The following is a 14289-nucleotide window of genomic DNA, read 5'->3' as shown; positions in this document are numbered from 1 at the left end:
GAACTCCCCAGGAAGGAGAGAGATTTTCATTTGGTGCACTGCCTGTGCCATGCCCCTCTGTCTCACCAGGATAGTGGATATACTAAGGAAAAGTGAAAATCATGGCCAGACATTGATGCTCCAAGGCTTCCTGCTACTATCCAGATAGGGCTATTAGAAGGTGAGGTAAGCTAGTTTCTTGCATAGGTACTGGCCTCTGGCTGCTTTACCTCTCCATCCAGGAAGAGCACAGACCATCTGCAGATGCTTTCTCAGCCTGATGAAGGGTGTCTATGCCCAAAAGCTTAGTAAGAAGAATTTTCCCAACTCTTGAGTTGGTCTAATAAAAGATATTGGATTCACCCAAAGAACCTTGTCTGCCTAAGTTCTTAGACCAATACAGCTGCAACCTACACCCCTGATGCAAGCTACAGCATTCTTGAGACTGCTCTGACTTGCACTAAGGACCACCCTGGGCTCCAAGTGCTGTTGGTGTCTGGGGGGTGCAAACATGGACTTTGAAATAACTTTGCTTCCCCTTCTCTGAAACATCCCCTTTGGTTATGCTAAGCGGACATCTGGCACCAGTGAGGATCTGTGTAACAGCACTTGATTCTAGATACACTATTCTACAAACAGGATGGCAAAGAGGAGCAGCAAGCTCACAAAGTACTACAGACATGTCTCTCAGTTTTGCCAATCCAATCTATCGAAAATATTTTTGGCTAAAATATCTTCCACCATGATTTTGATACTTTAGTTTTAAAAACAAAAAGTTTTGAATGACTATATTTAACCAGCTCTAGTTTTTTTAGATAATGGTTTGACAAGGGCTAAAGAGATGCCCCCAAGTCCCAGTGTTAATGGGTTACAATGACAGCCCAAGTCTCCTGCTTATCACATAAGTAATTCAGTGTGGTGCTTTAAGAGCAAATAGGAAGCAGCTGTAAGCAATGGCAGCCTGGAGAGAGGCTGTATGTCAGTCCTCTCCCAACCTTATAAAAGCTGGAAGGACCTTTTGTAGTTCTCATTAAGTGTTCTGAGTCACTTGCCTTTATATTATTTGCTTTTGGAAAGGTAGCCCTGAGGAAAAGGACACGGATAGCTTGTGGCATTATGCTATTTTCCTTGACTACTGTATGGGGCCACCAGCTTAACTATCAGTTTCATGTCACATTCACTGTAGCAGTGTGGTGACAAGATTCAAAATGAAAAAAAAATTATACCAGAGGCACCTTGTAAAAATCACTGCATGTTTAATTTAAACAGAAGCAACAACAATAAAAAAACTGGTTGAAAGATTCATCTCACTGAACTAAATGGGCATTTTTACCATTGTCTCCAGGAGGGCCAAGATTTCACTCACTATTTATAAAAAACGAAAGTGGATATCCCAGTAAAAGTTGACAAAGGTAAATATGGTATTTGCAAAACTAAAAAGACAGACGAGTTCTGCTACAATTGGGTTGGGCACATTCCTGCTCACATTTGTTTTCATTTTCAGTATAGACTTACATTTTACACTTTCAAAACAAGTGATACAAATTAAGTTACTGTTTGGATAAAATGTGAATCCCAAGGAGTAAATGCCATTTCCCTAAGACTGCCTGTTGGACTATATTATGATGAAATGCTCAAAAGTGTCTTATCTTGAGACTGGACTCTGTGGAGAACATAATAAATCATGTACAACATCACTGCTCTTTTTCAGTCCTTGGAAGCAGTTAGCATTGAACTATGCCTCTGTATGACACTGCTCTCTATGTTGGTGGTGGCAGTAGATTGGAAAAAACCCTGCCTACCTCTTATTTTTTGGATTTGATCCCCGACTTGCACTTTGAAAGTATATACTGTTTCATCATTGCAAGTAAAATCTGAAAGCAAAAATGGCTAATGAAGATGACAGGCAATGTAATTACTATTTTATCAGTACTGACACCAAGATTACTGCCTGCTAAACTTGAACACCTCCACTGGGTGGCTAATAATGTGTATGCTTGACAAACTAAAACATTTCTCTTTCTCTCCACTGAAATATAAATAAATAAGAAGGGGAGAGGAAAAAATACTATTTATTCTTTACTGATATAATTACACTGAAACATACTGCACCCCAAAGAAAAAACACCTATGATTAAATTGAACTTTATTTCAGCTCAATGCTCACCAATGGCATGAACTGAATCAACCTTTTAAGTTAAATCAAAATAACGTTTTGAACGTCTGATTTTCTACAATGAATTCAGTCCTCCTCATCTAATTGACAATAACCTCCCTACCAACTTTGTAAGCAACACAAGCAGGATTTAGCCCCACAGAAGCACCTTACTTTTTGCGGTAATTACAAAACCTTTTTATGGCAGGGTGCAGAAGCATTGTTTGTGCCATTTTGCAAAAGGATAATTCGAGCTGACTCTTCAAAGATTTGATTAGGTTCATTCAAATCACAGAAAGATATGAGAATGAATTAAACTTCAGGAAACAAACTTGCTTATACATTATAGAATGGGCCACTACTAACAAGATTACTGAATTGCTAGATAGAATGAAATTTCCCCATTTAGGTTCATTTTTCAAATAACAGATATGCCTAGGAGTTCGTGCAAACACAAACAGCCTGATCATACAAAGTGCAAAAAAAAATATCCCCTGTAATATTCCAGTTAGCCTGAACTCCTCTGACTCCCACAGGAATTGATGGTGTCCTGCATCTATTAAGACGGAGCCTAAACAACCTCTCTCACAACATCAGTTTTATACTAATGTAACAAAAGTTAGCATAATCATTTGAAAATGCTATATAAATATAAATATAATGCACATTTCCTTTTCTTCTGATCTACAGACCAGCTATGGAATTGATTAGTGTGTGTTTTGAAACATCACTTTTTTCTTGCTTTCAGACATATTGTATTTGAAAATTAAATTAAGAAAATCATTTTAACATGTGTAATGTTGTTTCTTGGTTCAGAGATTTAGTGTTGCATATATGGTTTGCCCCAGAATACAGAGCACATATGAAGTTTTAAAATCTTGGTCAATAATTCATATAAAATGACTGAACACAAGTGTGAATGTTATTTGTGAAACTGATTTAAGAGATCTATATAGTTTGATTATATAGGACACCAAGTTACAAGTAGGAACAATAATAGCAGGCAAGGACATCGGGACACATTTAATAAACATTATGGTTTGGGGCTGGTACAGACAGAAAGAGAGCGAGATTCAGTCTTGCTTATTCACAAAGAATTGCTGTCCTGTGGAGGTAGCCCCATTAACTTTATGTGACCTGCTTAAGTTGCACCTCAAATCAGAAAGTGCCCTCAGTAGGCTACTTGGCTTTCAGAGAGGACAAGTGCAATGTTAAGATATTCTTTCATGTGAGTAAGAGTGGCAAAATCTGGCCCCAAACAGTTAACCCCACTAAAATTTGAGAGAGCACATTAAAAAAAAAAAAAGTTTGAACTGGGTGTATCCATTCATTGTGAAATACTCCTCAGAAGTTGCTTTACTGACACAAATACTGTTACATCCATGCTCTCAAATAAAAACGGTCCACTGATGCATCAAGATAATTAAGTCTTCCCCCTCTCCTTTTGCAACAAGATGCATTTAGGTATTTAATTAAGAAGTGTATCCCCAAAAGGTTAGTATATTCACACGTTATATTTCACTTTTTCCACACCAAGCATTTTCAAACTGCTGCTGTTGCTAATAAAGGGTACACTGGGTTAGGACAAATATCTGCACATATGGCTCTTTTATAGTTTTCTTTTTAAATTATCACTTTAATTTAATTAGGTTTTGGGGGTTACGCATAAAAATGTACTTTTCACTCAGAACAACTGAACAAAACCTGTTTAATATGCATCACCTTTTATCTTAACTTGTCAGCCCAGCTCCTATGCCATCATTACTACTAGTCCATAAATCTGTCTGTATCATGCTCACCACAGTATCCAAGTGCCTTACTGGAGGACCTGAGGGTCTAACAAAAAGACAGCTACAGGATAACTTCTGTAAAAACTTTTAATGCAGGTTGCACAACATGGATAAGTGTGATAGCTGATTCCCATCAATCTAGATGCACAGAGCAGTCATTTGGATATAAATCTTACTGGAAATCTGCTTGTATTGCTTTTAATTCAGATATGTGGTTGATGCTGAGATTTGGGAGCCCCCTACCTTCCAGCCTGGGATTGTATGAATCCTCTTTTTTTGTTTAGCCTGTTATAGAGATGAGCTCTGATCTTGAATATCAGATTAGGGACTGAGTGTGGTTTGTTAAGCTCTCTGATCCTCCAATATCCAGAAGCTGGATTTGGGGGATATGTGTTAGGATCCCTTTGAACTTATATATTTTAGTAGACCAGTGATTTTCAACAATGGTGCCATGGCACCCTGGGGTACTCTGAGATCCTATCACGAGTGACATAGAATGCCATGCAACAGAAGCACTGTTAGGTGTGCAAGCATGATGCCTATTTGAATTTCCTGCATTTAGCATGTGCATCCACAGGTTAACAAACATTCTGCCCTTTTGTGGACTCTGAGTTCTTTGCAACAGAAGAATTGCTCTATTATTTTTCTGTAATCAAAAAAAAAAGTGAAAATTTAGAGCTGACATTTTCTGAGCTGTACTTCATGTCTATCCATGGGTACCTCGAGTCTAAAAAGACTGAGAACTATTCTTGTGGATATTTCAAAGTCTTTCTTGACAAGCAGAGAAAAAATATTTCCAGACAATAAATGAAAATGGTTAATAAAGTAGAAACAGTACGTTCTTCCATTACAGATTAGTCATAAATGTAGTTCTGCTGAACAGTGTACACTGAGATGCTGATATGAAGTAGTATGTACCTCTAGGGGAGGGGGAGATCACCACCAATTTTTCAAGTATTGAATTTATTTTGCAGGAGGGAATGGAAAGAAAAGAAGAAAGAGAAAGTTTGTGTACCATTGAAAGTACCATTCAGTTGCTTCAAAAGTGGAAGGGGAGAGGATAAAACCACTTTGTAAAGAAATTATTTTAAAACCAAGTAAAATTAACACAATGCCACCTATCTTCTCTTCATCAGACAAATAACTAATACTGTTACACATGATAGGAATGGAAAAGCTGGGGTGGGGAGGGGGACATCTTTTCTTTTGGAAAATATCATTAACTGGATTCATATTTTAGAAAACCCAAACCAGCAGTAATATGAATCTAAGTCGTCCAAAGATCAGAAAATTCTGCGTGCGATTCAGACAAATGACTTTCAGTTTGGCTCTTTACTATTACTGGATGTAAAAATGATTCAAAGTGTAGATATTCCCAAATTAGGAGGGATTAGAAGAAACAGAAAAGGATTTTGAATGGGGCTTAATAGAAAACAAATAATATTATTATTTGGTAAAGAATTAATTGACATAAAAGAAAAGTTGCCCAATGGTATATAGAAAGAAAAGTTCCTAACAAGGGTATGGTTACATTGTAGCACTTTTTTGTGGTAGGGCAGCATTAAAGAATGGGATGTGAAGGACATATGGTCATCAAACCAAAATTACAGGTCAGAAAATCCCCAACTCTGGAAAAAATGCCAGATTCAAATATGCACCCAAATTGTATGTGTGAACTGAACAAAGGAAAAGGAAAAGGAAAAAGAAAGAGATGCAAAGGAGAAATAAATCAATGCATCCCAACCACATTCCTTGGATTTTTCCATTCTGGCAAGTAATAAACTTTCTATTGCAAACAATGTAAAGGGTTGGGAAAGGCAGTTAGCCACGATGAGTTTCAAGTCTGGCAGAAAGCAAGGCAGAATGGCACCTTAGAGACTAAATGGTTCAGACAGGCATCAGCTTCCATAGACAACACCATTACATCTGATGAAGCAAGCTATCACTTATGAAAGATTATGTCTCTAACTGGTTAGTCTCTAAGGTGCCACAATGCCCTGCTTTCTGTAACATAAAGGGTTGCCACAGATATCTTCCTCTCTGCCTCAAATGGCTATATTTATGGAACTAATCTCTTTGTACTGTACACTGATACCTTCTGCAAATCTTGAAGGCCTAGCAATTCCTCACCTATTCAGTGTCTGAGAAGGACCAGGTCCAATATCTTTCATAGCTGTTACACATCATTATTTTTTGAAGAGCATGCATATTCAAAAGATAAGAGATGCAACTAAGAAATTGAATATGGTTGGTGTGGTTGATACCAACCATGACATATTGGTATCAACCTGAAATGGCAAGGGGCTCTCTGTTCCTACAAGATTTGAGGTCAGAGAGAGCTGAACCCTGGAGTTTCTCCCCTGCCCACTCATCCCATCCGTCATTTAAATTACAGTTGTCCTGACTGTCTAGTAGCAGGATGCCTTTCTAGCCTTTGTCCAGTTTCATCAAAAAGGATTCTTTCGCTAGATACCAGCATTATCTACAAGCACATTCACTGATACAGATCCACTGACATCTAGTTCAACAAATGCATTACTATCTCCATGCACATAAACACTTACGTTGCCAATGAGACAAAATGATGGCACAAGGAAAAAAGAAGAAATATGATACAATACTTGATGCTTGTTTTATTCATATTTTCTGTAACTTCCTTTTCAATGAACAAGTTTCCAATGACACCTATTTATACTGGATAAGGTCAGGTCTAATATTAAAGTAAGCAACTCACAGAGGAGAGTAAGTGGACCCTGGTATTTAGAGGAAGTTGGTCAGAATAGCTACACACAGTCAGACATGGTGTACAACAAATACAGCAACACTAACCCATAAACCAGCAAGCCGTCAGATTCCTGACAGTCAGGCAGAGGTACTAGGAGTCCTCTGGAGCCCAGAGCAATCAGCAGCACTTTGGTATAAGTGCCATCAAACCGACCATAAAGGAGTATGCTTTACAATCATAGGGTGATTATACAGGGTAAAAGTCACACGGTCCTCTCAAGCACCTCTCTAGTGAGATAATATTTTAAAAGAATTCTGTCACATACATCCTGCTAGCCTTCCCAAATAAATTCTTTGTTCCTCAAATACATGATACTCCTTGACTGAGAAGGAAAAGAATAACTCGTCAGATTTCTTTCTTCCTTTTTTTCTTGGTAACCATGAAAACAGCTTTTTCAAATGCTATAATGAACCTGCTCGTCTTCATTATGTGCATCACACCCACACGTAAGAGCAACTTCTCTTCCCCCCACCCCATATACGGCTCAAGTTGTGAAAACGGTTTGGCAGCAGAAGCAACAACCCATTCCCGCTCCTTCCACTATTGGTGCTCCTCGCAGGAGTTGCAGAGGGGAGGTAGAGACAAGGAAAGTTTTAGGCCAAGTTAGAGTACAAGGAAGAGTCTGTCCTGTAGGCAGCAAAGACCTGTACCATGCAGAGCCAATACATTTTGTGGTACATTTTGTGGTGTGCCCGATGTAGCTAACCATTTACTGAAAGGCCTGAAGTTGTGATCATTCTGAAGGGGCCATTTACAGTCACCTCGAGGCTATGTCAAAAGCCTAGGTTTCCAGATTTCTTTGCAGAAAACTGAACAAGCACAACGAAAAAGGATTATATTACGCTCCATACACATACACACATATTAACTCCCCGTGAATATATTATGTTTTAGGGAGGAAGAGAAAAGATAAAAAACAGCCCAGGAAGGATCTGCTCCAGCTGAGCACAGCCAAGAAGAAGACATATCAAGCCCCAGGCTCCTCAGCCTGCCAGGGACTGACAGAGACAGCTAAGGGAACATACAAAGAAGCACTAGCCACCCGGACTCATTCCCCTTTCACCATGTCCTGCCTGCCTTCCTCACTCTCCCAGGACTAAGCAGCTTATCTCTTCCTGCTGGACTGCATCTTCCTGGAGCTGGCCGTGTCACTTGAGTGGCCTTTTTCTCATTCTTATTTTGATGCTGGAAGAGTGAGGCCGAGCTGCGGGCTGGACTCTCCCCATCACCAGCCTTTTACCGTGATCTCTGCCCTGGCTGGTGCCTTCATGCCTCCAGGAATCAGAACTCCTGAGAGAGGTGATCTCTTGTATGAGACCAACTAAATCTTCGCAAAAAAAATTGTTCAAAAAAAAGAAAAAAAAGTGTCATGACCCCAGGGCTCTCTCGCTCCTCCACCAAGCCCGCAGATGCCACCAGCCAGAGCAAGAAACAAAATCCACCCAGTTGCCCCCTTACTCTGCCTAGCTCTACCCCCGCTCGCTACCACACGGATGCATTTCTCCGCTTGCAGCGGACGCCCAGCCTGAGCTGCAGGGTGGAAGTGGGGAAGAAGAGGAGCTAGGCGGCGGGTTCAAAGCGGAGGCGGCGGAGCCTTCCCCAGCAGAGGCGGCTGCTTCCGAGGGGCAGGCGCTGCCTGCGGAGCCACACGGGTGGGTTCAGTGCGGCGAGCTCCAGAGCTGCCCCGACCCCCACCCCGACCCCGACCGCGGGCAGGGCTGGGAGCGGAGCCCCGAGCCAGCGGCGGTGCCGCGGGGACGGAGGTGCTGAGCCGAGCCGAGCCTTACCTTGCGCGGCGGAGCCGGTGCTGCTGGCGCTGAGGATGGCGAGGGCAGGTAGCACGAGCATTTGCAGTAAGTATCCCAGTCCCAGCCCGCAGCGGGCAGCCGCGCCGTCCAGCCCCGCGCCCATGGCAGCCCCGCGCCAAGCTCCCCTCGGGGCGGGCCGGGGCAGGGGACAGCTCCCCCCGGCGCGGCTCAGGCTGGCGCCGAGCGGGGGAAGGCGGGGAAGGTGCCCGGGCTCCGGCGGCGGCTGCTGCTGCTGCAGGGAGACGAGCGGCACTGGGGCATCTCACGGGCTGGAGCCCAAGTGTGCGGGAACCCGAGCCCGCAGGGGAGGAAGGGGCGGCAGCATCCTCGCTCCGGCGGATTTGCATATGCAAGGAGGGGCGGTGCGAGGGGCGGGGGGGAGCAGTGCCCGCGCACACGCGCGGAGCCGGACTGAGCCCGCGGCGCCGCTCGCGACGGTTCCCCGCGCCCCTCCGCGCAGCGCCGCCCGCCCGCGGCCGCCGCCCCCCCCCGGCCTGGCGCGCCCGGACCGGCCGCCTGCCGCGGGCCGGGGGGTTATGTTTTTAATTGATCTTTTTTTAACATTTTATTTGCTCTGTGCGATTCCGTGAGGGTGACTTTCCAGAGCCAGGACGGACCTCCTGCCGCCGCCCCCCGCTTCCGACTGCCTCTCCAGGCGGGCGGCCCCCGGGAAGGGCACGGCTACGCGGCCCTCTGGCCGGAGGGCGGGGCGGGGAGCTAAAGAAAAGGACCCCCCGCCCTCAGCGGTGCGCCGGGGGAAAGGCCGGGCACGCCCCGGGGCACTGCGGGCGGTGCGGAGGGGCAGCGCTGTGCCCTCGCGGGGCCAGGTGGTCCCTGCCTGGCTGGGAGGCCCCTGCCTCCTCCCCGCCCCCGCCGCGCGGGCTGCCTCCCCTCCTCGAGCTGGGATCCCTCGCGAGCCGGCTCGGCTGCCTCAGCCGGGGCTGGAGCGAGGCTCGTCTGGTGCTTGCCGGCTCGCTCCGGCATACACACCCTGCTTCCCTTCTTTGCTTTTTAAACCTACTACGCACACACCTTGTCTGCCTTTCAGACCTGCTACACACACACCCTTGTCTGCCTTTGGATCTGCTTAATTCTCCCTCCTTAGGAGAAAGGTTCCCACACTAAGATGCCATTTCACAGAAAGGGGGCTTGGGGTTTGTTTGTTTTTTAATCCTCTTTGCCTTCCCTTTGAGCTGAGCATGAAGACAAAGGGGCAGGTACTACCCCAGGGGGGTTTGCCTCTGTACCATCTGCACCAAATTAATACGCCCAACCCCCTGCTGCCACCACACTGAGGGAGAGCTCTTCCACAGAAAGCTGCTGCCCCACAGGGAGCTTCCGGACAGACAGTCAGGACAGAAGAACAGAGGAGGATTATTTTCACCCAGACACAGACTTGCCATCTTCCTGTAGGAAAGTCCAACTGCCCATCCAGGGGCACAGCCAGCCGTGCATGGTACTTGACGGGACAAACAAGCACCTGCCCTGAGGAGCTGACAGTCTAAATGGGGCCTGAGGTCAGCCAGGGGTGCCAAAGCTGTGTGGAGAATTTATGAGATGGAGCAGTGGAGTCAGATCAGGACAGCTCCCTTGCTCATACATCACCTGGTCGCTTCTTTTTGTGACTCTTTCTTTTTCATGTATATTTGGTCTTCATTCTCTCATAAATGAATCTGTTACAACACTGACAACACCAACAGCAGAAAAAGCAAGGGAAGGTTCTTTCGGCAATCTGTTGCAAGGAAAGACTCATAATCCCAGGAAATTTCAAAATGGATAGCCCCGCAGGCAGCACTGGGGGCCAGGAGGTGACACAGTGGAGTCCTGTGGTCCTCTGCCTTAGCTAGGCCTCACTGGGGAATGGATATGCCATAATGCTCAAAGCTCAGCTCTAGAGCAGCAACTATAATGAAATCAAATCTCTGGGAGTTGAGTCTTTACGGACGAAGCAAAGATCTTCAACCCTGCCTGGAAGAGTACAAAATGTCTCTTCCAGAAGTTAAGCTGGCGGACATGAATCTGTGCATGAACACAGAACAGCGTGTGGACACAGAAAGAGAGAAGGAACGTGAGTGTGTTTGACCCTCTCTGACTACAGAGACTCATGCAGAGACTGAGAAAAGCTGTGGCTAAGGCACATTTTTCTATCCAATCCCTTTCTAGGGATACCAGCAAAACCTGAGCTGGGTATTTGGATAGGAGTTATACGGCTAACTTCAGCAGAGCAGAGCCTGCTTTTCCAACCAAGGGGAATCAGGGTTTGGAAGAAAGGATGCTGGTCACTGGACAGCAGCTAACAGGACTGGTTTGTTTCTATGGGAAGGAACAATGGCGTGGGAAGAGAGCACCCTGCCTTCTCCTGCCCAGAGCCTGGCTCCAGGGAATATGAATATGCAGATTGGAAAATGAGAGAGGCTCTGGACCACAGGAGAGAAATCCATTCTTGGGGCCTGTTCCCTCACCCAGGAGGAAGAAGTGCTCCTACTTGGTAAGCCTTCTTAAGGACACTGGCAAGGCATGTCTGAGAGCCTCACCCATCTTTTATGGGAGGAAGAAACATCTCTCTGCTCGTTAAGCTTCCATTTTCCTCCAAGGATTCTTTATCATAGTGACTTCCAACAGTTTGGCCTCAGGGGCCAGATAAGTGGTGTGATGGGGAGTGAAGGGTGTGTGTCCACAGGCTGGGTTAGCACATGGTATTGATCTCTGGGCCCAATCCCACATGCTCAGATCCAGCCACACACTGGCACACGACTGTCATCTGACCTGCGGGGCTCCCCGTTGTCTAGAAACTTGGCAGCAGGGGAACAGCAATCAGTAATGTCATGGCTCCCCACCACCACATTTCCAGATGCTTGAGGAGCTCCATGGCAGGATGACATGGCTGCACATAACAGATCTGGTCTGTGGGCTGGGGGTTTAGCATCAGTACTTTATTAGTTTGCATACACCTCCCTATAGGCCTTGCCCCCCTTCCCTCCCCCCCCACCTTCATATCATCAGCTAGACAGGTTTCTTTCACTCCTGCATACTAGTAACTTCAAACATGTCTGCTGAAGTCTTATGTTGTAATCATTTACTGTACTTTTCACAGCAAATATCCCAATGCATGTATTTCCTCTTTTTTCACTAACATAAAATCCCCACTGACAAGGCTGCTCTACACTAGAACAGTTTGTTATATTAACACCAATATATGCCACAAAAGGGGACACATTCTGTTCTCGGATGCTTGGATGTTTCTGAAAGGTGCAGCAAGCCTGCTTTTAAAAACCAGAAGATTCTCATCTGTCAGTAATTCTTTCAGCCTTCAAAAATTAAAACTCTGGAGGTCCAATTCCTGTATATGCTACATACATCTCCCCAAAAGGATGAGGTCTGGCCCCTTTGGAAACAATAACAGATTTCAAATGAACATTTTCATCTGTGGAGAATTATGGTCACTGCTGTAGTTCGTGAGCCCACTTTGAGTCTCATATCTAGGGAAATAGGTGTAAGGCTCAAACTGGCTGTGAGGCGGGTTAGGGAAAGTAGGTTTCTTACATATGGTACTTTTTCTTCTATATACACAGTCCTAGGTTTGGTGCGTTCTAGCCTTATGGCTGAAACTGGTGGTAGAGTAGATATCTGCATACTGTCGGTGTGTACAAACATCACAATTAGATTGCCCTAATTGCATTTAGGGCAATATAGATAGCCTGGTGTGCAAATGTTCACAGGGCTTAAATTTCCCTAAAAATGGCATACCTACACTAGAATTTGTTCATTTTAGGAGGTGAGCTAACTTTAGATTGGCTGGCCTGGGTTAACCCGACCTAACAAATGCCTGCACACAGGTAGGTTGTAGCTGTGTTGGTCTAAGGGCATGGGCAGACAAGGTTCTTTGTGTGAATCTGATATATTTTATTACACAAACTTAAATAGTTGGAAACCAATTATTAAGCAAGCTTTCGGGTTCAAAAACCCTTCACCAGGCTAAGGAAGTTTCAGCAGTTGGTGTGTCCTCTTCCTGGATGGAATGAAAAAAAGAAGGCAGAGGCTGGGCTGGTATGCATACAAGACACAGTCATAGCATAGCTTTGGGGCTGGGAAAACTGAGCAACTCACCATAGCCCCCAGGGCTGTGCTGGTTTTAATCCCCTGACTACCACCCCAGGACCTGTCAGCCCCCCTCCCTGTGGACCCACCAATGCTCCCAGAACCCACCAGCCCCCCTGCCCCCACAATCCCATCAGCCTGTCCCCCTCAATTTATAACTGCTTGCACACAAGAGAACCGAACTCAGCTTTAAGCAGCTCAAAGCAAGCCATCTAACCTGAGTCAGGTGATTCAAATACTTATTCACACACCATTTATGTTAGGTATTTAAGCATAAACTGTGAAAGCTGGTACATTTATTATTATTATTAATAATAATTTTAATTCCTTTTCTTCATGTTTTTTTTAAGTACTTGCTATTAAATTTCCAGTGGAAACTTTGCAGAGATAGAAAATTACATAGAATCCCTAAAACATAATTTGTAAAAAATATATATGCTGCATAGTCAATTGACAGCTTCATCAGCTGCTATAAAGGAACACAAGGGAGGAGCAGATACACAGTGCCCTGTGAAATTGAATTAATTTATTTTTGATGTTCCAGGTGTTTCATGGAATAGTCCTTGTAATTTCAGGCTTGCTGTGAAGTCATGATATGGGTGTCCTCATGAAGTATCCTGATATATGTATTTCTTCCTTTTTCAGAACAGAGAATTTCCACCAATAAGGCTGCACTACATTAGGACAGTTTGTTACATTAAGACCAATATAGGCCACAAAAGGGGGCACATTTTCAGTTTCCGGTCAATTATTCTTCCAAGCCTCAGTTTGTTTCCTCTCCTCCTAACCTCTGTGGTTACAAGCCTGGTGGTCCTGTCTCAACCGGTTGTGGGTAAGGGAGCTTCACTGAATAAAAACAGTTACTCATATGGATGTAAAGGAACTGCTTGGGACCTCTCTTTTTCCTTGTAGCTAAGGTGTGGCAAGTACTGTACTGAGTGAGGGATGAGCAAGTTCTGAGTACTGCAACCTGAGTAGTAAAATGTCAGTTCTATTGCATAATGACTTGCTGGCTGGAAGTGCTGAGCAAACGGCTCTTCCCTGGGAAGCAGCCCTACATTATACAGCAGCCTTTGACAATACATTCTTTTCCTATTTAAAACACGTGGTGCAATTTAAGCTGCTTGTAATTGGAGAAACGTAGCTATATTTTTAAAGGGAGAAAATAACTGAAATGGGAAACCTACTTGATAGCATTTATATAAAGGATTTTCTTCAACCTCAGAAGGGCTTAAAAATCACTACGTACCGTATTGTACTTACCAATCTGAGGTCTGGGTAGCACTGTACCCTGAAGGTGGTGTCCTATGCACCCATTCAACTCTATTAGCACAGACCCTTCTCCTTTAGGGTGGCTTGCATCCTAAGAGACAGTATTAGAAAACAGTCCTTAAAATCTTGCAGTCACAAAGATTGCATTTGTACCTGTCCCTGTGCAAAATGATTGTTTGCACACTTCCTTCAACTTGCAAATTCCTTCACAGCTCTGCAGCAATCTGCTCCTATTGCCTCTTCATATTTTCCACTATGAAATAGTGAAGTATTATTATCCTAGTTTAACAGGTAAGGGAATTGACACAGGAGAGATTTTGTGTCAGAGATAAGACTGGAAATCAGGACTGAGTCAGTCATGTTTTTCCTTGATAGAATTTTCTTGTGAAAGTATTGTTGTTC

The 14289-nt window shown here is 44.4% G+C and overlaps 1 protein-coding gene across 1 annotated transcript in view; it reads right to left on the bottom strand.

The window, feature by feature from the left end:
* The window catches only part of UNC5C (unc-5 netrin receptor C), a 415055-nt gene extending 406212 nt beyond the window's left edge, over nucleotides 1–8843 (bottom strand). The window contains exon 1 of the mRNA XM_019552942.1: nucleotides 8497–8843. Within this exon, the coding sequence (XP_019408487.1) occupies nucleotides 8497–8620 (124 nt within the window). The 5' untranslated portion in view covers nucleotides 8621–8843. The remainder of the gene's footprint in view (nucleotides 1–8496) is intronic.
* Between the last annotated feature and the right edge of the window lie 5446 nt (nucleotides 8844–14289).

Source organism: Crocodylus porosus, unplaced genomic scaffold (assembly GCF_001723895.1).
Source record: "Crocodylus porosus isolate Cpor-Errol unplaced genomic scaffold, CroPor_comp1, whole genome shotgun sequence".
NCBI classification, from domain to species: Eukaryota; Metazoa; Chordata; order Crocodylia; family Crocodylidae; genus Crocodylus; species Crocodylus porosus.
Note: the sequence above shows the minus strand (reverse complement) of the source record. Positions and strands in the feature narration are given on the sequence as shown.